Source organism: Ceratotherium simum, chromosome 18 (assembly GCF_057802395.1).
Source record: "Ceratotherium simum simum isolate JZ-2026a chromosome 18, ASM5780239v1, whole genome shotgun sequence".
Lineage (NCBI taxonomy): Eukaryota > Metazoa > Chordata > Mammalia > Perissodactyla > Rhinocerotidae > Ceratotherium > Ceratotherium simum.
This window is the reverse complement of record NC_141917.1, coordinates 42,991,593-43,015,683: the sequence shown is the minus strand read 5'-3', so window position 1 is coordinate 43,015,683 and position 24,091 is coordinate 42,991,593. Positions and strand designations below refer to the sequence as shown.

Sequence of the window (24,091 nt, the reverse complement as noted above, 5' to 3'; positions counted from 1 at the left end):
GCTATGCCCTGTTCTAAAAGCACATAGGATTAAATATTAACTCATTTATTCCTCACAACAACCTTATAAGATAGGTGGTTGTCATAATCATCATCATCTCCATTTTAAAGAAGAGGAAACCAAGGCCCAGAGGGGATCATTGGCCCAAATTTACACAGCTGGTTAGCATAAACCAGGACTTGAACCCAAGTGGTGCAACTCCAGAGTCCTCACACTTACCACGGACGTGACATTGGACCTTGACATCCCTCACCTCCCACTTCCAGCCCTCAGGAAAATGTACAGATGAGTCTGCTTTCAAAACAACAACAACAAACCTACCGAGAATAAATTAGGGAGCAACCACTCACTTTACAAAGCAGTTTGCTGTCGTAAGTGAGTCATTTTCAATAACAAGCTTCTTCTGGGACAGGTCAACTGGTTAAAAAACCATTAATGATTTCCCAGAAATACTGGGATGCATAAACCAAGCCAAAGGGTTAGGACCACTGCCAACAACAGATTAATTAGAACTGTAAAGTATCTTGGACATAATGTCCACATTAGTAGAAAAACACCATTTGAAAAGCTTTTCTTACATACATATATTTCCTCTAAACAATGGCTAGCTATGCTTAGCGAAAAAACATGCATGGGAGCATTTGTATAAGTAGAGGGGCTCAGCACAGCGTCTCACAAGGGGTCCCCACCATAAACAGAACTTGCCTCCCAGCCTTTCCAGTGCTCTCCCAGGGTCACCCATAGTGACCCATAGTGCTGTCGTCACCTTTGTCAGTACTATTAGTTGGTTCGGTCGTGCACAGAGGTATAATACAGGTGGCTACCACATTCAAAGGAGTTGCATACAGCTCTGTTCCTTCTGGAAACACGATGTCATGAAACCCCAGATGGTTCAGATGAAGGGGCTTTCCTGAAGGGACTACATACAGAGATGAGGCAGGGTTGAAAGAACAGTGTTTGTTTCCAAAGGGAGCCCCCAGTGAGAACTGGTTCTGGGGAGGAGGCACCTCTTGGTGGGAGACACTGCTACTGCTAGACACTGCACTAGGGGAAGACAGGAAGAAATGCCCCATCTCTGTCTCTTCTTCCTGCCAGTCTCCCGCTGGTGCTTCCCATGGGCCAGTCAGAGGGCAAGGGGGCCTGGGTGATGCAATCAGCAAGGGTTGGCCCTCAGGGTACAAAGCAGAGGGGAAAAGGGTGGAGAGTGCATCCGGAGGACAGAAAATAAGGAGCACAATGGCTCTTTCAAAGATGGATAAACTGAGTCATTGAAAGGAAGAGTAACATGTTTCAGATCAAAAATGGAAACCCAGAGCCAACGTGAGGGCTCCACTTCCCTCTCTGGTCTCACTGATTTTGAGTAGCCTGAATGCCTGGAGAGAATCATAAAATCTTAGAGGACATCTAGTCCCTCAGGCTCCTTCCCTATGCAGTAATTAGCCCTTTTCCACAGTTTCGCTTTCCATGGTTTCAGTTACCCATGGTCAACTGAGGTCTGAAAATGTTAAATGGAAAATTCCAGAAATAATTCATAAGTTTTAAATTGCACACTGTTCTGAGTAGCATGATGAAATCTCATGCCATCCCCCTCCGTCTTGCCTGGGACATGAATCATCTCTCTGTCCAGCGTATCCGCGCTGTATGTGCCACCCGCCCATTGGTCACTTAGCCAACTCGGTTGTCAGATTGACTGTGGTGGTATCACAGGGCTAGTGTTCAAGTAACCCTTATTTTACTTAATCATGGCCCCAAAACGAGAGAGTAGTGATGCTGTCAATTCGGATATGCCAAAGAGAAGCCGTAAAGTGCTTCCTTTAAGTGAAAATGTGAAAGTTCTCAATTGAATAAGGAAAGAAAAAAAATCGTATGCTGAGGTTGCTAAGATCTACATTAACTTTTATTACAGTATATTGTTATAATTGTTCTATTTTATTATTAGTTATTAGTGTTAATCTCTTATTGTGCCTAATTTATAAATTAAACTTCATCCTAGGTGTGTATGTATAGGAAAAAACATAGTATGTATAGGGTTAGTTACTATTCACAGTTTCAGGCATCCACTGGAAGTCTTGGAATGTATTCACCACAGATAAGGGTGTACTACTGCATATGGTGACATTACAACATGGCCTACAGTGATCTACCTTTCTTCAGAAGTCCTGAGGGTGCACGTGATCAGGATGACTCAGCCTTCTGCCTGGATTCACCAGATAGGTTTTCATGAATCATTTGTATGAGTGAGGCTTTGAGTGTTGTTATTCTCTCGGTGAATTTGCTCCACACACTGTGTCTCTGTTTGATTCATGAAGGTGATTCATCTGAGGAAGTTGACCTGACCATGGTTTATCAGGCAGCATCTAATGGAGATGTCAATGCTCTGACTTCGGTGATTCGGGAAGACCCCTCCATCCTAGAATGCTGTGACAGTGAAGGTGAGCTGTATATGCATTTTGAATCCTGCAGAATGTTTTGCTCTGTCCTTTTAGAGATGGCCTTCAGAGGTGAGCAATGTTAAAAAAAATTATGTCTGACAGGCCACTTTGATACTGGAGAGACAAGGAGTATCCTGCCTGTGACTGTGTGCAGATCCCTTGATATTTCTTTAAATGAGGCCCTTGAACACAAATATTCAAATTCTTTTACATCACCTCTTATAATTAAGCCAGTTGGTTTGGGTTTGTTTCCAACTTCTTTGTATGAATGACTTAGTAGAGAGGCCACGTAGCTAGAAAAAGGGTATGGAAATAGGAGGCTATTTTTGGCAGCAATGGATATTGAGAAAGTGTGACTGTTAAAGCCAAGGAGCAAGGACTTCTGTTTCTGGGAAGATGGAGTAAATATACTTTTTTCCCTATTCCTTCTGCTAAATACAACTAACAATTCTGACATTGTATATTAAATAAACGTAAGAGTACTCTGGAAGGTGAAGAGAAAAAGATAGATAGGCTAGGACCCTGGAACCCAAGGAATGACACGGCAGTAAATTCCCTGGGTTTTCTTTTTGCCTCATATATCCCAGACTCGGAGCTGAAGAAGCTGACAACCCAGAAATGCCAACAGGCATAGACCAAAAAAGCCCCAACAAAAGGCTGCTCTCTAGTCAAAGACCCAGGAAAGGGACTACATAGCAAGACAGAAAACTGTTAGATAATAATGAATCTACCCCAGCCAAACCACACAAAAAACACTATGGCCCCAGCCCCACCCATTCTAGCAAAGACCAAGTGGGGACCCTGGACCTCCACCCCTATCTGGTAGTGAGGTCCTCCTCCCCCTACCTCTTGGGGTTATAGCGGAGGAAGCCTTCTTGAGAATTAGGACTTTCACCACCACCTAGTAAAGAAGAGTCTTCTCCCTCAGGTGTCAATGGAGGCCAAGTAGGGAACCTGGACTTCTAGTCCACCTGGCAATAATGAGGTGGCATCCCCCACTTCCCCTGTGGAGCAGTGCCAGAGAAAGTCAGCTAAAATAGAGGGTTGAAGTAAGATCAGGCAGCTCATAACACAATACCCCAAATGTCCAAGTTTCAATAGAAAATCACTGGTCATACCAAGAAACAGGAAGACCTCAAACTGAGTTAAAAAAGACAACCAATAGATGCCAACATTAAGATGACAGATGTTAGAGTCATCTGACAAATATTTTCAAGTAGCCATGAAAAAATGCTTCAACGAGCAATTACAAACATGCTTGAAACATATGAAAAAATAGCTTCAGCAAAGCAATAACAGATATAAAGAAGAATCAAATGGAAAATTGAAAAACTGAAAAACACAATAATCACAATTAAAAACTTGGGACCAGCCCAGTGGTGTAGTGGTTAAGTTGGTGCACTCTGCTTCGGCAGCCCAGGGTTCGCTGGTTTGGATCCTGGGTGTGGACTTACACACCACACATCAAGCCATGCTGTGGCAGCATCCCATATACAAAATAGAGGAAGATGGGCACAGATGTTAGCTCAGGGCTAATATTCCTCACAAAAAAAACCCGAAAAACACCCAAAAAAACTCAATGCATATGCTCAGCAGCAGAATAATGAAGCAGAGGAAAAGATCAATGAACTTGAAAATAGAACAACAGAACTGAGCCAATCTGAACAACTGAAAGAAAACAGACTTTAAAAAAAAGAAACAGAGACTTAGGGACCTATGTGACTATAACAAAAGATCTGTCCTTGGTTTCTCTGTCCCAGTATTTCTGGGAAGTCATTAATGATTTTTAACTAGTTGACCTGTCCAAGAGGAGCTTGAGATTCCCTTATCAGGACAGCAAAATGTTTTGTAAAGTGAGTAGTTGCTCCCTAGTTTATCCTTGTAGTATTTTTGTTTGTTTTTAAAGCAGATTTACTTGTACATCTGCCTTGGGGCTGGAAGTGGGAAATGAGGAGAGTCAAAGGTTAAACACCACTTGTGTGATAAGTACAGGAAAGAGCCAGACTAATTGGGTTCAATCCTGGCTTATACCGACTGACTATGAAAGGACATGAAGATACAACCTATCAAAATCTGTGAGACACACTAAAGCAATGCTGAGGGAAATGTATAGCACTAAATATATTCATTAGAAAGGAGGAAAAGTATCAGTCAATAGTCTAAGTTCTTACCTCGAGAACCTAGAAAAAGAAGAGCAAAATAAACCCAAGGCAAACAGAAGGAAAGAAGTAACAAAGAGAAGACTAGAAATCGATGACATTGAAAACAGAAAAACAATAGAGAAAATCAGTGAAGCAAGGAACTGATTCTTTGAAAAGATCAATAAAATTGACAAACTTCTAGCAATAGTGACAGAAAATGAAAGAAGTCACAAATTACCACTATCAGGAATGAAACCAAGGATATCACTACAGATGCTGCAGACATCTAAAAGATGATAAGGGCCGGCCCCATGGCTTAGTGGTTGGGTGCGCACGCTCCGCTACTGGTGGCCCATGTTCAGATCCCAGGTGCGCACCGACGCACCGCTTCTCCGGCCATGCTGAGGCCGCGTCTCACATGCAGCAACTAGAAGGATGTGCAGCTATGACATACAACTATCTACTGGGACTTTGGGGGGAAAAAAAATAAAAGATGATAAGGAAACACAACGAACAACTCTACACACATAAATTTGACTATTTACATGAAATGGGCCAATTCCTCAAAAAAGATAAACTATCGCAATTCATCTAATAGGAAATAGATTATCTGACTAGCCCTATAACTGTTAAGAAAACTAATTTTAAAATTAGTTTTAAAATTTTAAAATTCCAAGAAGAACCCTTCAGGCCTAGATGGTTTTCCTGGAGACTTCTATAAACTTTTAAAGAATAATTAATATCAATGCTACATTGTCTCTTCCAGAAAAGATAAGAGGAGGAAACTCTTCTCAGTTATGTTTAGGAAGCTAATGTTACTCTGATAACAAAACCAGACAAAGATGATATAAAAAAATAAACCTACAGACCAATACTCCTCATGAATATAGACGCTGAAAACCTTAGTGAAATATTAACAAATAGAATTCAGTAATATATAAAAAGAATTATACACCATGACCAAGTGGAGTTTGTTCTAGGGATGTAAGTCTGGTTCAATATTTGAAAATCAATCAATGTAATCCATCATATTAACCAGCTAAAGAAAAAAAATCACATGATCATATAAATTGACGGAGAAAAAACATCTGACAAAATTTTACACACATCATGATTAAAAACCCTCAGAAAGGGGCCGGCCCTGTGGCTTAGTGGTTGAGTGCACGCAGTCCACTACTGGTGGCCCAGGTTCAGATCCCAGGCCTGCACCGACACACCGCTTCTCCGGCCGTGCTGAGGCCGCGTCCCACATACAGCAACTAGAAGGATGTGCAGCTATGACATACAACTATCTACTGGGGCTTTGGGGGAAAAAAAGGAGGAGGATTGGCAATAGATGTTAGCTCAGAGCCAGTCTTCCTCAGCAAAAAGAGGACGATTGGCATGGATGTTAGCTCAGGGCTGATCTTCCTCACAAAAAAAAAACCCTCAGAAAAATAGGAATAGTGGAGAACTTTCTCAATTTGATAAAGAGTATCTATTAAAAAAAGGCCTAGAGCTAACATTTTACTTAATGGTGAAAGACTGAATGCTTTGCCCCCAAGATCAGGAACAAAGTAAAGATGTCCACTTTCACTCATATTCAGCACAGTGCTGGAAGTTCTAGCCAGTGCAAAAAGGCAGGAAAAAGAAATAAAAAGCAAACATACTGAAAAGAAAAAGATAAAACAGTCCCTTTTGCGCAGCTTGATTGTCTACATAGAAAATCCTAGGAAACTTACCAAAAAACTCCTACAACTAAGTGAGTTCAGCAAGGTCACAGAGTACAAGATCAATCCAGAAAAACAAATTGTATTCCTATATACCGGAAATAAACACATGGACACCAAAATTAAACTCACAATACTATTTAAAATCACTCAATAAAAAATACTTAGGTGTGAACATAACAAAATATGTACAAGACTATACACTGAAAACTATAAAATGCTGATTAAAGAAATCAAAGAAGATCTAAATAGAGAGACATACCATGTTCATGGATTAGAAGAGTCAATATAGTAAACATGCAATGCTCCTCAAATTCATATACCGGTTTAATGCAATTTCTATCAAACCCCAGCAAGATATTTTTGTAGATATAGACAAGATTATTATCTAAAACTTATATAGAAAAGCCAAGGAACTAAGATAGTTAAAACAATTTTGAAAAAGAAGAATAAAGTGAGAGGAATCAGAAATGTTGCCACTACTTAAGACATACCACTTCATTGCTGCTTTTACCCAGTACAGATGCCTGAAAGAGTAATAAAAAGGAGAGACTTGGCGAGAAACTGAGTTGCCGGCTACAGTCTTTCAGTGAGAACAGCAGCCCTGGAATTTATCAATTCTCAGGGATCTCTGAGGGTCATAGCTTGCAGTTCACTCAGAGAAGAATCACAACCTCAATATGAATTTCCAATCAAAAGACATCTAAACAAGTCTCAGCTGGGCGAGGGGTTGTGTCTGAGGTTTGGTTTCTTCACCTGAAGGAGTATGAAGCACCTGGATTCTGCCTCACCTGGCTGGCTTGTTCCAACAGCCCTGCAAAGTTAATCAGAATGTGTAACTTCATCTCTATTCAGGAAGAAGATACATGAAAACCAAATGCCTTGGGCTATATTGATTACAAAAACAGAAGTATTTCAGTAAAGTTGGCCCCTTTTGGCAAGAATTAGTACAAACCAAAGCTAGGCTATCATCACTGCCCTATATCACCCACCGCCTCCGATAGAAGTGTGCTGGACCTGGCTGGCTGGCTGGCTAGAGTTGCTTTACAAAGACACTTCTAGATTCTGCATTGTTCAAGCCAGGTCAGGGTAAACCTGCCTGTTATGTCCCAAATGATGCTGATTCCCAAGGTAGTAGTAAGCAATTTTTATCCATCAGTGCAAAATGTTTTAATCAACCAATTACTGCAAAATTACAGAAGATTTAATTGGACCAGAAAAATACATAGTATATATAAATGTAGCAACAATCATCTTCATCTCTCTTCAGTCCCATAGAGCTCAACATCTGGGTTTGTGTTGAGGGCTGTTCATTCATCTGCAAAAAGCATAATAAATGAACAGGCAAATAAATTCTGTGCATAAATTTCACAAGTCAAACATTTTTAAAGGCTGTTGAAATGTCTCATTCCAGGATGTACACCCTTGATGCACGCAGTTTCTGGACGTCAAGTGGACACAGTGAAGCTGCTGTTGAAGATGGGAGCCAATATTAACATGCAGGACGCTTATGGCCGTACAAGTCTATGCCTGGCAACCTATCTGGTACGGACTGTGTCTGTCCCGGGCACTAGGGAGTGGGGTGGGCTAAATGTGTCGTTACAGGTCTCCCTTGCAGAAGAGTGTTCTTGGATTTATGCAGCTAGCCAAAGTAAATAGAACTTGAAGCTTTGTTCCAATCATCTCCAACATTAATATCACCACGTAGAGTTGGTTTCATGGATTTAAGTCATTTTGGGTCTTCCTAACAATCCTCTAAGACAGAGGTGATATCGCCATTAGAGAAATACTCTATTCCATCTTGACTGCATCAGACTTTCCCTTGGGGCATTTCTGGACACACCTGGTATTCCTTCTAGGAATGCCCTCCATTAACACCCTGAGTGGGTAGTAGCACTTGAAGCCGCAGTTAACATCTGTGGGATCGGATTAGTTGAGTAGAAGATGGAGGATGAGGAATGTGGGGAATGACGAGAACTGGGAAGAGTGGAGGGTAGGGAGTAGGGGAGAAATCCTACACTCTTAAGGGACAACACCAAGCATAAGACTCAACCCACAGTCAATGCTCAATTTAAAAATTGTATACAGCCAGTCCTCATCACATTTCCCAACATTAGAGCAAGCTTGGTAAGCCTTGCTGAAAATCTTCAAGCCCCTATCCTCTCCAATCCTCCCTGCAGTCCTTCTGGGAGACCCCAGGGCTACTTTGCATCCAAGTCAAACAAGTCCTCCTTAGTGCCACGTGAGGGTCATCATTCTTCCTCTCCTACGAGATTCCCGGGAACCTACAAGGCTCCTGGGAATCTTCACTATAACCAATGTTGCTGCCAATGCAGCTTCTCACATTTGCTGTTGCTGCCCATTGACAGTAGTGGATTCACCCTGGGCCAGCCCCATGTTGTCCTAAAGCTGCCCTTGTGAAGTAGAACACTTCCCTTCCCCAAACAGCACAACTTCCTCCCATGATCTAGCATAGATTGCAATGAGGCATTGCCCAATTCTCACAGAGATTTTCTTTTGAAGCTACTTTTTCATTTCTGTTTGCATACCCTCTTTCTCTAGGACTCACACGTGAATCTGGGAAGCATTGTTCAAAGTGTTGGAGTGCTCGTTTTAAATGCAGCTTCCTGGTGTACACTCTAGACCTCCTTAGTCAGACACTGGGAGCAGGATGGGGGTAGTGTGGGAGTGGGGAGGTGTCTGCATGTTAAACAAACCTCCCCAGCAATTTTTATTCCCACTCAAGTTTGAAAACCACTGGTCTATGAGTACATACAAGGTGAAGTCCAATATCTCAGAGAGACACAGGACTCTCCCAGGCCCCCTCCTTTCTAGCACATGCCCTAATAACTGCTCTTGCTATGAAATTTTTTGGCGTCTAAGCTGAGGAAAAGAGAAAAATTTTGATCAGGGGATGGGATGGAGGAAGGGAGTAGAGACGATTTCTAAAATTGACTTCTACCAACATACAGAATAGAGTGAAACCAAGCTGCACTTCTTTGAAAATTCTAAAATTCAAAATTTCACATTTCTTGGGCTAGACAGCTGCTTAAGGGACTGGAGAGAAGTACTCCTCTGGATTGCAATGACTACTGAGGCTACAGAGGTGCCACCTCCCAACGGCTCTTTCTGGGACATATTCTGAGGAGCTACCTCAGGGAAGTATGCCTCCATGACAGCATGTGGCATCACCTTCTTGATGATGACCCCGCCTCTGTGTGGCAGTACAAGACAGGACCCGTCCCTGGCTCTCCCGAGGCTCCCTGGGAAGGGGTAGGGGGCAGGGGTGTCCTGGAGATTGCACCGTGAAGCCCACCACTCCCTTCTGGCAATGTTTGAATTCAAGTACTAAAGGGAAACTTGGCAAAAGGGGCACCTTGAAATTAAGTCTCAGTCACAGCTCCAAACTCTGTGTACAAACAAACTTACCATAGGTGTGTGACCTTAGGAAAACCTCTTCACCTTTTTGTGCCTCTTTCCTCATTTGTAAACTGTAATAAAAATAATACCCTAAGTTTATCACAATTGAAGGAGAAACAGAGCACACAGTAGGAGTCATCCAGCACATACTAGGTACAAAACATGTTCATTTCTTCTGAACAGTGACCATGGGTTCCAGATGTATTCAATGGTTTTCCAATTTCTTTTCTGAAGAAAAAAGAAAACCACATAGACACATAGTTCCAGGAAATGTTGCAAAATGATAAAATGTTTCAAACCCTCCCCCATCAGAAGATATGTTTTTCAAAAGCAGTGAAACTTTGGCAACTCTTAAATTTGTCCAACATAGATTTCTTTTGGGTCTCCTGGTCATATTTTTTCCTTTTAATCAGAGAACTTGATGACTTGGACATTAGCAACTAAAACCAGATTTAATATATTAGTAAACTATGACTCAAGATTGAAAAATATTTGCTTCTACTTAAGACAAGATATTATTGGTCAATTCTATAAAGCCACATTCAATATTATAACCTATGAATTTTGATATGCTTTCATTAAAAGAGGGTTTTCCAGACCTTTCAGACCAAAAGTTTCTTTTCTTATCATTATCTTTCTTCTTCTCTTTGCATTTAGTAACTTTTTGATTTTTATTGCTTCCAATATTGTGAAGGAAAATCTTCAGTCTTCTTTCTCATCTTTCTGGGTAATCTCGAGGCTTAACTATACAGGAATGGAGGAAGGCAGGAGAGAGAGTTATCATATTATTCTTCATAATAGTAGTTCCATCTATTTATAAGTCTACTTGAGTGAGTAACCCAAGTGGTTCTGGATGATGTAGGAGGTATTATTCTCGGTATGTGAGCCAAACTTGGTTATCAGTAGGGTTGGGTCAGTTATTTAAAGTAGTGTAGGACAAAGAGAGAACTAGTCTGCAATGATAATTGCCCTTTGAAACGAGAGAGAGAGTGGGGAAATAACCCAGCTGTAAGTGCTAACCAAGGAGGGGACACGCATGAGATGTGGCAATCTCATGAGACTAGAGATTAGTAGTCAATCTAGAGAATTAGTAGACGTCAGGGAGTTCACACCAAGTTTCTTGGGGAGTTCATAAGTGGGTAAAATACAGCAATGGGGAACTCTTAGAGGGTGCTGGTGATATCCCATATTCAACATCAGAAAAATCAGTCAACAAGGTGGCCGGGTCCCAGCCATTGGAGTAGGGCTCAGGTTAGGATTCTAGGCATTGGGAGGGAGACTGACTAGAATAAGTCAGTTATTGTCCTTGTGGTTACTAGAAAGGGAACTTGAAAAAGAGGACCAAGCCTTGTTTATCAGATATAGATAAACTGAGGCATAGAATGGAGGCTGAGACTCAAGAATGACATAGGAGCCTAATTTTTGGAATTGGACCATGGCATCCAGGTCAGACTATTGACAGGCATGAATTGGAGCAAAGCCCATAGAATCAGAGGCTAAAGCTGATTAATCACCGCCTATCACTTGCCATGTTTGGCTCTAGGAACTGAGTATATCAGTGGAATACCAGCAAGTGGCCCTAGAAATGGGGAGGGGGAGAGGCAGAAGAGAAAGTCTAGGAATCAGTCTGCATTGGACAGGGTAAATGTCCCCCAGAAAACTCAGGAATCCATACCTCAAGATCTTCAGCCCTCTGTGAGGTGTCTAAATGGGAGTTGTGGTCCTTAATCATTTCAAGTCAAATAAAACATGTTTTTAGCCAAACCAAAGAAGAAAGGGAAAGAAAACTGGAGAAAGTTTGTTGGACTGTGTTATGCGAGATTGTGTTATATAATGACGCAGTTGCTCTTGTATTTCAGGGTTGGCTGGAAGGCTGTGTGAGTCTGCTCAGAAATGGTGCCAAGCACAATATCCCAGATAAAAATGGCCGTCTGCCACTGCATGCTGCCACTGCTGAGCCTGATGTGAGGTAAGTAGCCAGGTTCACAAGACGCTCAAGTTGGGAGGAACCCAACTTGGATTAGAAGGTCATCTAATCCAACCCTTGGTGGCAAATAAAAACAAAATCCGTCCATTTTTTTTTTAAGTTGCAGCAGGCAGGACCACATCTCAACAAATCAAAATATCCTGGAATAATCTTTTTTTTTTTTTTGTGAGGAAGATGAGCCCTGAGCTAACATCCATGCCAATCCTCCTCTTTTTGCTGAGGAAGACCGGCTCTGAGCTAACATCCTCCTCCTTTTTTTCCCCTTTTTCTCCCCAAAGCCCCAGTAGATAGTTGTATGTCATAGTTGCACATCCTTCTAGTTGCTGTATATGGGACGCCGCCTCAGCATGACCGGAGAAGCGGTGCGTGTGTGCGCGCCAGGGATCCGAACCTGGGCCGCCAGTAGCGGAGCGTGCGCACTTAACCGCTAAGCCACAGGGCTGGCCCCCTCCTGGAATAATCTTAAACTCTAATCTCATTCCCCTCCTACTTCAACAAAGCCCTTTTCTCTTAGTCTCTGATTTAAGAAGAAATGCTATTTGTCATCATCTAAACTCATATATTCATTCATTCAATTAATCAGTCAATGATTAATTCAATAAATATTTATTGAGTGCTTATTATGGACCAAGCACTGTTTTAGGCCTTAGCAGTTCCACAGTAAGCAAGACAGTGTCTCTGACCTCCCAGAGCTAACATTCTAGTGAAGGAGTTAAGTGGCACGCTAGTGAACAAATACATAGGATAATTTCAAAAAGTGACGAGTGCTGTGAAGAAAATCAAACAGGGTAAAAGACTACTGACTGGGCAGAATGGTTAATGTCTGAACTCAGAGTCATGCCAATGTTTATGGGTTGGAAGGAGGCAAAGGACCCAACCAGGGAGACTGAGACAGGGAGACCAGTGGGTTTGAAGGAAAACCAGGACCATGTGCTGCTAGAAGCCATGGGAAGAAATATATTCAAAGAAGTTGGATGATTGAGAAGGTCACATTTTTGTAAGACCATTGAGCAACAAAGGAAAAAGTTTTGCCCAGACCAAGCGTCTATGTTTAAATGGCCTCTGTGTCTAAATGGCCTCAGTCTCCAATGTTCTGAAAGCCCCTCAGAGCAGCTGATAACAGCATTTCCCACTGTAGAATCAGCAACATTCTGGGCGCTTCCTTAACCTCTGCTGCACAGAACATGCCTCTGACAGGCATTTAGCATTCCCCAGAGCTAGGCCAGAACATGCTTCTGACAGGAATTTAGCATTCCCCAGAGCCAGGCCGCAGGCCAGCGCCACAGGAGGCACATTCTGGTGCCTCATCCTCTATACCCTGTGCCCAGAACAAAAACTAAAGCTCTGTGGGGGTTGACAAGACCAAGGCCTCTTCCAGGTTGAGAGGTAACAGGATTTCTTCATTTCAATCTGTTTTACACTAAAATAAAAGGGCTTGGGAAATTCCAGGACTATTCCCAACCAAGCCTTGCCTCTTATTATCATTGGATTATATCCAGGAATAATAGAAAGCTAGGATTTACTCAGAGCCCAACAAAATGAGGAAGTTTAGAGAAGAAATACCAAGTCCAGAGCTAACAATCAATAGACATCATAAAGGGATGACTCTCTTTTGATGAATTAGGGGGGAAAAAAAGAATGACTTTTCTAGACAGCCCACAAAAATATTTAGCGACAAAATCATACCATTTTCCCAAGGGTAATCTTTAGAAAATATGTTTAAACTGTACCTTTTAAGACTATTCTGTCTTTTTTGTGTGTGTGTGTGTGTGTGTGTGTGTGAGGAAGATCAGCCCTGAACTAACATCCATGCTAATCCTCCTTTTTTTGCTGAGGAAGACCGGCTCTGAGTTAACATCTATTGCCAATCCTCCTCCTTTTATTTTTTCCCCAAAGCCCCAGTAGATAGCCGTATGTCATAGTTGCACATCCTTCTAGTTGCTGTATGTGGGACACGGCCTCAGCATGGCCGGAGAAGCAGTGTGTCGGTGCGCACCCAGATCCGAACCCGGGCCGCCAGCAGCGGAGCACGCGCACTTAACCGCCAAGCCACGGGGCCGGCCCAAGACTATTCTGCCTTGATTTACTCTACTTAATTGCTTTTACCTGCCTCAGAGTGGTCATTTCAAAATCTACCTGATTCTGGAATATAAACACCTGCTTTGGTTATGGTAAATATAGCTGTTGTAACAAATAAAACCCAAGCTTCAGTGTTTTAACACAATAAAAGTTTAGTCCAAAGTAGGTGTTCCTGGATGGGAACTCTGCTCCACATGGTGATTCAGGGACCCAACCTTCTTCTCTTTTGTGGTTCAATCATCCTCTAGGATCACAGAATCCTCTTTGTTCAGCCTGAGGGTGGGGAAAGAGGAGTGTAGAGAAGCCCACTTATTTCTGTAAAATCTCAGTCTGCAAATGACAAAATTTACTTCTGCTCACATTCCATAACAAGTACTAGTCATTTGGCCACACTTGGGTATAAGGAGTGCTGAGGAATATAGTCCATGACCAAGAATCCACCTCCCAGCAATGACTCTAGTCCAAGAAAGGGGAGCATGAATTTGATGAAAAGCTGCCTCTGTCAACAAGCATTGCACCTGAGGGGTGAACTAAGCCTTGTCAGTCAAAATCACACTGATTAATTTGGTCAGTCAATTAGGTTCATCACTTGAAACCAATGCAATAATAAATTGAAAACTAATCCAAGTGTACTTCCTCTTTTTTGAACATATTAGCTTATTTCTTATTACGCCCAGCAGTGCCCCAGACTCTCTAGGATCTATGTTACATCACTGTGACTGAGATAACACAGAGTTGTGGCTTCCCCTTCTCTAGAAATTGTACCTAATGACCCAGCCACCACCTTCAGAAGAGCTGGAGCCAGAAAAATAAACATCCTTCTGTGTTTTATCTGTCCTAAGAGGAAACCTAGCTGATTCTAGAAGATAAAATCCTGCTTTAGTTATGGTAATGCTAGCAGCGGTAATGAGTGAAACCCAAAGGTTAACTATCCCAAAACCAAAACCATCATTTCTGATAAATGTTCTCCAAAAATGAATTGGTTAAACCTTAATAACCACATAGCAAATCAATGGTTTTATTACTTAGAGAACATTTCGAAACTAGCTTGCCTTAAAGGATTCCCTGTGGAATTGCATTGCTTAAAATTAGAGATTTTACCATTGTTTTATTGAGAAATTTTATGGCCATGGCAGAGTTTGATAACATCTGCATTCAGTGTTTCAAGCAGAAACTAACCAAGTCACGCCCCGTAGCAGAGAAGTTAGGCTTCAATCGCCCATTGGTTTGTGTGTCAGCGTGGACTCAGAATTGTTTTCTGGGAAAAAAAATTTTAGTCTGGCTTGTGGGTACTTCCTAATCCTACAACCATAATGCAGAAGGGAGTAGCCTGCCATTAGGCCATGCAAAGCTGTTTGCTTGATTTTCCTAAGCGGACACAATTTGAGGCCAGCTTGGCTGACCACTAAAGCCTATAGGTCTGTACTTACAACAATGATGATGATGACAAACAGCGCTGATTATTACCATGTTCTGAGTGCTTTCCATGTACTGTCTCATCCAATCCTGACCACACCTCCATATGGTAGGTAATATTTCTATCCCCATTTTATAGATGAGGAGACTGAGGAACCAAGATAATTAATTGCCTAATGCATGTGGGAAGATAAGTAACCTGCCCAATGGATCTGCTCTGCTCCTGGGATCCACTGTTGTGGACCCTGTAGAATTTATTTTAATGGCCACGTTTTGTCACTAAGCCCTCAGCCTACGTTGAGAGGCCTTATAAGAAACAGCCTTACAAAACTGCTTATTGTCTCATTGTCAGGAAATATTTTATTCATTACAGCATCAAAAAAATCCTTTATGAGAAACCACAAGAAAACCTTCTAATAAAGGAGGAATGCTGTGCTTCTCCCAAGAAATTATTTTTCATTTTTACCACGTGGACACTGTGACATGATCCTGTTTCTCTCTGTGTGTTTAGAAAACTCAAAGCCCAATTTGTGCCCCACCTCTGGCATACATGTAGGACCATGATTACATCTTCTTTATCCTGCCCTTGCTTTCTCTTTGCCTAGTTTTTTCACTCGTAACCTTGTTTTACTATGTGTATCTGAAAACCATCTAGAATCCTCTCTGGATTGAGGTAAAGGCCTCAGGAGTGCTGGCTCAGGAGTCAGACTGACTGAGTTTGAATCCTGCTCCATCTCTTGCCGACTTGATCATCTTTGGCAAGTTGACAGGTCAAGGCTCAGCTAGCTTTCTCTTCTAGAAAGTAGGGAAAATACAGTACTTACCTCACAGGTAAGTAGTCAGAAGGAAATGAGAAAATGTGTAGAAAGCACTGAACACTGTCAATTGTCAGTGTTTAGTAAGTGTTGGTGGTGATGATGATGGTGATGATGATGGAAGGTAGGTAGAAATAAAGAAATACATAGATCAGCACCAGAGAATGAAACCCTGCTGCTGCCACCCCACCAGCTCTCACTCTGGCCTTCTTCGCCTTAGCACACACGGGTCCACAAAAAGTGTGTCCACACATACAGGTGCCCGCAGATGCAGTCCTGCACCCGCCGACCTGCACACACATTTACTGCAAAGGTCGTCAGGGTGTGAACAGTGCTCTATTTGTATTGACCCTGGGACGTAGAGCGCTGCTCGACTTTAGAACCCACTGAACATCAGACTTAACCATTCAGTTCCCCGAAACTCCCTTCTCTACCTTTGTTAGTGCACACACATCTGTATTTTTCCCCTAATCGTAAGCACATGTAAGGGTCGCTTTGTGGCCTTGTGCTCAGGTATTCGTACTCCTTGTAAAATCTGTTAACCCTTAGATTTCCAAACACCATGCTCCTTCCACTTAGTGTTCACTGAAGGTTATTCAGAGAGAAGCCTCAAACTGAAGCTGCTTATAAACAAGCCAAAGAGACATTTCAATTAGCCCTTTGCCTCCAGAGGGATTTTGGTTCTCTGATGGAAACAACTCACCAGTAAACCAGTCACTGCCAATACACAGCCTTAGCTGAGCTACAACTCAGTGGGCTCTAAGCTGCCGCAGGGGTGAGGGAGTTATCATTACAAACATGAAGGCAAGCTGGATGGACAAAAGCAAAGGAGCACAGGTTTTGTCTCACGATTCCCCTTCCTGCTTTGATCCCTCAGCTTCTCAGCAGGTCCAATTTTTCTCCCTTTCGGCTCCCCGTGGTTTTTCTTGCTTCCTTGCCTGGAATATTCAGAGTGCACCCGTGTGAAAGAGGGGGTACGATCTTTAAGACAAAGCTCCAAAGAGCACGGAGTTGTGTTTGTACAACGCTGCGCATGCTAGAGTTGGAAGGCAAGCAGCGATTTCCTCTGAAAGCAGCCACAGGGCTCTCTGAAGGTCTTTTTCATGGTCGCCATGGTTACCAGCAGATTTTTTTTTTTTATTTTTTCCCTGCCAGAGTGCCAGCAGCTCTGCCTCTTTTCATTGTTCTTGACTACAGCCAGAGGGAGGAAGGAAATCATTTCTTTGGGGTCCTGTTCTCTAGTTACCAGGTGATGCGTTCTAACTTGTGGGTGGATGTTTCGTTACAGCGTACTCTCACGTCCAGGCAACTTCAGGGACAGGAGGGCAAGCAGCTGGCTTGGGGATCCTTTTTCCTACTCATCCCTTGGCTGGCCAACTCCAGGGCTGTGAGCCCAAGGGTCCAGCAAATCAGAGAAGCTCACAGAAACAAGCCACTCCCCAAGATACATCCAGCTGATCTCTCTCTGGCCTACCAAACACCTAATGGCAATCAGGGGACCCCAAAATACAAAGGGTAGGAGCTTTTAAAAAAATCATTATACAGAATTTATTATGGCATGTAAAGGCCATTCTCAGTGCTTTATATGCATTGACTCATTTAAAGTCATAGCGAATCTTTAAGAAGTAGGTGTTATTATTATCTCTCAGATAAGAAAATGTAGGCACTGAGAGTTTCATAACTTGCCCAAAGTCACCAGCTGGTTGGTGATGGAGCAGGGATTCTAAAGGAGGCAGTCTGGCCCAGCATCTGTGCTCTTCTCACTCACTGCACTGCCTCTCTGGAAACGCTCCTGCTGGGGATCTGTGCCTGCAGTCTTGGGACCAGGAGTGAGGCGGGCCTTATGCTGCTGCCTGGAGATCTGAGAGCAGGATGAGTTTGAGCTGGTGCTAATAGAAGACTGGGCTGGGGGGTTGTGGGAGAAATACATTCATGTACCACGTAACAACGTTTCTGTCAACAACAGACTACATATACAATGGGTGTCTCATGGGATTAGTACCATATAGTGATGTATGTAGTAGGCTATACCATCTAGGTTTGTGTAAGTACTGTAGGAGAAGAAGAAATTTAACTCTACCCTTTTGGGTTCTTCTGGCTGGCCTAAGAATTAAATTGACATGAGACAGATTAACGGCAGAAAAATAAACAAAAAGTTTAATAACATGTATACATGGGAGAAACCCAGAAAAACCGAGTAACTTGCCAAAACGACTGAAGCCCTCACCTTAAATACCATCCTCAGCTAAAGACAAAGAAGATGTTGGGGGTGGGGAGAGTCAGGGACTTCAAAGGGAAGGAAGGCAATTCACAGGTAGTTGAAAAGGAACAAATGTTTGGAAAATAAATGTTTGTGTGGCCACATAGAAACAAAACACAGAGGGGAGCCCAACGAACAGGCTTTCTAGGTTCCCCTCTGTCTACCACATAGTTTATGTTATGCTAAGTTGATAGCTCACTTCCTGAGACAGGGGTTTTTATCTGAATTCTTTTAGGCAGTTAAGGGGGAGGTAACAAGAAAACTTTCTGAGTCTTTTGTTTCTTAAAAATAATCAGCCTAAAATAATCCTCATGTTTAAGAGACACATTTTGGGGTGACAAATTTTGTTCCCCTTCACTACACTCTATGATGTTCCCAGAGCAACAAAATTGCCTAACAATGTATTTCTCAGAACGTATCCCCGTCGTTAAGTGACACATGACTGTACTCCTGGGCACCTTACACAAAGCAGGAGCTCTGAGAAAACAAAACTAAGAGAACTGCAAGTCCTCTTGTAATTAAGACAGATGTGGGACAAGTGTCTTGCAGATTACCTCTGAGCAATGGAATAGCATGGAAGCACCGGATTGGAAACCAGACACCTGGTTTCTAGTCCAGGCGGGACCACCAAGGCGATGTGTGATGGCCTTGGCAAGCAATGCAGTGCCTCAGTTCATTCGCTGTCATAAAATAAGAGAGGAAGAGAGAGGGAGAGGGAATACTTACCCTTAAATTTGTATCCAGCTTTCAAAATCAATGAGTCTTAGAGACTGAGGAATAAATGGAATCAAGCGATATATAGATTGGCATATATCAATCAGGGTTGTAACAGGGAAGATACGGAATATTAAAAGTGATTTTTTTTATATTTATTTATTTATTTTTTTTTTATTTGTGAGGAAGATCAGCCCTGAGCTAACATCCATGCTAATCCTCCTGTTTTTGCTGAGGAAGACCGGCTCTGAGCTAACATCTACTGCCAATCCTCCCCTTCTTTTTTTTCCCCAAAGCCCCAGTAGATAGTTGTATGTCATAGCTGCACATCCTTCTAGTTGCTGTATGTGGGACGCCGCCTCAGCATGGCTGGAGAAGTGGTGCGTCAGTGTGCGCCTGGGATCCGAACCCGGGCCGCCAGTAGCGGAGCGCGCTCACTTAACCACTAAGCCATGGGGCCGACCCTAAAAGTGATAACTAGACTTTTAGTGGTGAACACAACGCAGTCTACAGAAGTCAAAATATAATGACATACACCTGAAATTTATATAATGTTATAAACCAATGTGACCTCAATAAAATAAATAAATTAAAAAAATAAAAACAAAAATAAAAAATATACAAAATAAAAAAAAGGTAACTGGAGAAAGTTTAATGAAAGACTATTTTTAATTAACCAATGAGAGATGGTGATATAATGTCCCACCCCCACTCCCTCCCCAAAAGTAGGAAAATCTTCCACCCCTAGGCCGCAAGGGGCGAGGAAGGGAGCTGCTATTGGAACCTGCTGAGAGTAGTGGCGATAGTTGTAGTTGTAGCTGTCAGCGAGCAGCCACCTGGCAAGAGCCGAGGCCTCTGAGAGAGGAAAAGCGTCATTGTCAGAAAGGAAAGTGGCTTCCCTCCTTCCTCCTGCCATTTCTCCCCCTGGCCAAACCCAACGGGAAGTCAGAGGGCAAGGGAGCCTGGATGATGATGATGTTGGAGGTCAGCCTCAGAGCAGGACATTGCAGGGCAGAGGAGGGATTTGAGAGACAAATAGAGAAATACTCAGCCCAGGGCTCATCCCGTGACCTTTGGAGGCCCATCTAGAATGTGACAAGAAGTCTTGCTCTCTGTACCCCCATTCTCATCTGGTCAGAGCTGGACTTCTCTCAGTGTGGTCACTCTGCTCTGGAACAGCCCCAGAAGATCTTGTCTGGCTACAGATGATCTCAGTCTGCTCAAGGTTAGTCAAAGATAACCGGACTGGACCACAGCTGACCTCTTGCCTTTCCCTTCCGTTCTCCGCCAGCACCTCAGACCAAATGAGCCCTAGAGATTAAACAATGGCCAGTAATGAGAGAGACAGACAGAGAGACGTGGCAGGAGAGACAGTCACCAGTTACCTTTTCCCCATAAAGCAGCTATAAGGGAAAATATGAAAAACAGTGTTACCCCAAATGCAATATTTTTGTAGGATCTTCCCACCAGATGGAGGAATTCTAGAATTCAGAAAGGATAAAAGAGATGTGCCCCTTGCAGTCATAGCCACTGGTCCTTTAAAGTCTGTGTACGAGGAGCTTTACATCTGTTATTTATCCAGTCCTCCCTACCACTGCTGTTATTATCCCCATTACAGAAGCTCAGAGAGCTCACACAGCAGTGAGGCCACAATTAAACCACAGCAATATCCTGGCTCCCCAAAGGCAGTGATAAGACTAGAATCAAACCTTAGGCTTCCTGGTTATTTCACCTCCACAGCAAATCACCAGAAATCCATCCCCATCTAAGCTCTCCTTGTATTACATTTACCACTAACACAGTATTAGTTCCTCTTTTCTTCTATTGCAGGTAGCAATTTAATACTTAGGATTTTAGGTGTCATCTAAGCTGAAAGACAATGAAAATCTGATTGGAGAAGAGGCTAAATCATTTCAATTTTCAAATAATTCTTACAAAAATAATTTCTAAATTTCCTTCGTTGTCTCCCCATAAACAATCCTTTATCGTCTTGTTGAGTATATTAGTTTGCTGGGGCTGCCATAACAAAATACCACAGACTGGGAGTCTCAACCAACAGAAACGTGTTTTCTCACAGTTCTGAAGGGTGGAAATCCAAGATCAAGGTGCTGGCAGGGTCAGTTTCCTCTGAGGCCTCTCTCCTTGGCTTGTAGATGGCCACCCTCTTGCTGCCCCTTCACATGGTCTTTCCTCTGTAAGCCTGCACCCCTCCGGTTTCTCTGTGTGTCCTAATCTCTTCTTATGAGAACACCAGAAGAATTGGATTAGGGCCCGCCCTAATGGCTTCATTTTAACTTAACCACCTCTTTAAAGGCCCATTCTCCAAATACAGTCACATTCTGAGGCGCTGGGTGTTAGAGCTTCAACATATGAATTCGAGAGGAACATGGTTCAGTCCGTAACAGTGAGTATCCATTGACTAATTCATTTCACACCTTTCTCAGTAGTTTCCAAACATGACTGCTTACCAGAATTTCCTGAACAGCTTTTTTAAACTGTAGAAGTTGGGCTTCTCTCCAGACCTACTGAGTCAGAAACCCCAAACACAGTTCCCAGGTATCTGTGGTTTCAAAAAATCTCCCCAGGGGATTCTGAGATAGAGCCAGGGTTAAAACTTCTAGGGTTAAGTGTTCTAGAAATAACACTTACTGTGTTCTAGGCATGCTTTAAATGCTGTATGCGTAGTAACTCATTTAATCCTCACACTGAGCTATAAGGTAGGTACTTTTAATTACCCTCATTTTATAGATGAGGAAGCTTAGGTACAGAGAGGTTAAGTTACTTGCCTGTGGTCACAGAGCTGGTCAGTGGCAGGGCTGGGTTGTGAACCCAGGCCACCTAACTCTAGAGTCTGGGTCCCTAACCACTGTGCTCACCTGTTTCTCTCCCATGGATGTAGGGTTGACCTTAGTCCACCAAGTGTGGGACCAAGTAGGATAAGAACTTGAACTTGAGAATCATTGATTGTTGTTTCACACTGATTATTGTCTCATGCTTAGATATTCATATGTTGTACAAAGAATAAGCAAAGTTGTAAATGCTGAGTGCCTCCTGGCATAATCTATATATTTAAAAGGCATGACACTTGTACCTAGTGGTGAAGCAGCTTGAAAGCACCCTATATGTTTACGTAAAATGAATAAAAAATAAGAACTTTGGTTCTTAAAGTGCACGCATAGGGACACAGATCTGGTGAATAAGATGAGCCTAAAGATTGATTCACTTTCTCCATTCTCTTCGGACCCGCCAGAAGCACTAAGATAGAGAGGAGGTGGGAGAAGAAGAGACAGAGGTATTCCTCCTCCCTGGAGCCTTCTTACTTATCCTGCTGGCTTCTTTTCCATGGATCTTTCTCCTAGATAGATGGAAAGGGCCCATCTTCATTTGGAGGCCTTCAATGGACCACATTTCTAATGCTGTGTTCTCATACAGATTCTGTTCTTTTGAGCCACTTCTCCTGTTTTTCTTTACAGGCTCCTAACAGTCTTGGTGCAACAGTCAAATCTCAGCGAGATTAATCACCAGGACAATGAGGTGAGCCTGCCCTCTTGAGAAGAGATGGCCATTGTGCATGTTAGGGTGGGAGGAAGGGCTTTTCTGAACCACTGTTCAGAATCTGTAAAAGTCCAAGGAGGGCATGGAGCACATTTTTGTGTTTCTATTCTGAGAGAGAAGCCTGTGTCTCCACTATTAATCCTCGGAAATTTATCCCCACCGTGAGTGTCGGTAGCTTCTAATAGGGAAGGATTTATTGCATTAAGTACTTAAGCATTCATCATGCCACTGAAATTTTGTAATTTCCCTCTGGACATTGAGAAATAAATATGGCTCTTTCCTGTCTTCTCAAGTCTCCGAAACTTGAATGGCAAGCTATGGCTGCCGACGCTCTCTGAGTGAAAGATGGCAGACAGTAACGCCAGGCTTCCTGCTCCAGTGGCCACATTATTAATGCCAATGATGACCATTGCTGTTTCCTTTATGTTGCAAAGACAGTCGTGTACGAGGCTTCCAAGAAGACAGTGCAGCCCTCTCAAGCAAAGTTCCTGAGAGAGGGTGGATCAGACACAGGCAGAGCTGCCCCAGAGTAGCTTTGGGTCTTGTTGTATCTACTTACCTCTTCTAAAAAGCAGGATGAATTTTCATAAGCCAGCCTTATTTCTTTAACAAGCTTCTTAACATGATTTAAATGCCTGGTTTTTTATGGAATTTTTAATAAATATGTGCTTGGTTTGGCTGCACTTTACTAAGAATGTCTGATAACTTTAAGAAAATCTGATAGCACTGAAAATGCATATGCCCCAAAATGCTAAATTACACTGTTTTCAAGGAAGCCAGCTGACCATAGACAATGCAGTGGGAGGAAGCCGCCTAACAGGAGCTGGCCCCCCATTTTTCTCCTGAGTTGCCCTCCTTTCCCCGTCTTTCTCGAGCCTTCTGATTAAAGCCCTCCTTCCAGCTGGCTTGGCATTAAGGCCCACACCAAAAAGCCCCTGCTCTGCAGCCTGTGTCTGAGGTTGGACACCTCCCAAACTCGATGGTCACACACTACTTTCGCTCCCCGTGTCTTCCGTGGTTTAAGCAAAACCCCAGAAGAGAGAGGATTGCACTGCTTCTAACTTCTGCTTTAGAAACAAGAACCAGAGATGCTAAAGCACGCTCTGATCACTCTGCCCATGGTGTGAAAGCAGGGAGCTTGAGTGGTTGCAGTTCATGTCAGCTGATCATGAACTTCTAGACTTCATTCAGGCTTATTAGAAAGAGGGCAAATTCAGTCATTCATACCCTAAAGCTAAATTCCCCTTACAGACCTCCAACTCTGTCCACCCCTCAGCTGAAGGAACATCCCCCAGCAGAGTGATGGTTCCCTATTCTTCCCCGCCCTGGGAGGCCCCTGGCTGGTGGAGACGATGAAAATAGACACAGATCTTTCTAACAGTGGTCATTGTAACAGTCTTCAGATAAGATGTGGTAAATATTGGGAAAAAAAAGTCTCTGGTTCCTTCTCATGCAAAGTGACTTCTCAGAGAAGTTTCCTCCTGCTGCTAGACCAAAAGGACACTTCCCACCCAATGTCGCAGCTTCCTCTTTGGGCCATGTCACAGCATGTCTGAAACCCAT

General features: G+C 42.9%; 1 protein-coding gene across 1 annotated transcript in view; it reads left to right on the top strand.

Annotated features, from left to right (window-relative positions):
- ANKRD55 (ankyrin repeat domain 55) overlaps positions 1 to 24,091 on the top strand; it is a 91,013-nt gene that overhangs the window by 25,900 nt on the left and 41,022 nt on the right. The window contains exons 2-5 of the mRNA XM_014781646.2: positions 2,310 to 2,432; positions 7,697 to 7,827; positions 11,562 to 11,671; positions 22,447 to 22,507. Coding sequence (XP_014637132.1) covers positions 2,310 to 2,432; positions 7,697 to 7,827; positions 11,562 to 11,671; positions 22,447 to 22,507 — 425 coding nt within the window. The remainder of the gene's footprint in view (positions 1 to 2,309; positions 2,433 to 7,696; positions 7,828 to 11,561; positions 11,672 to 22,446; positions 22,508 to 24,091) is intronic.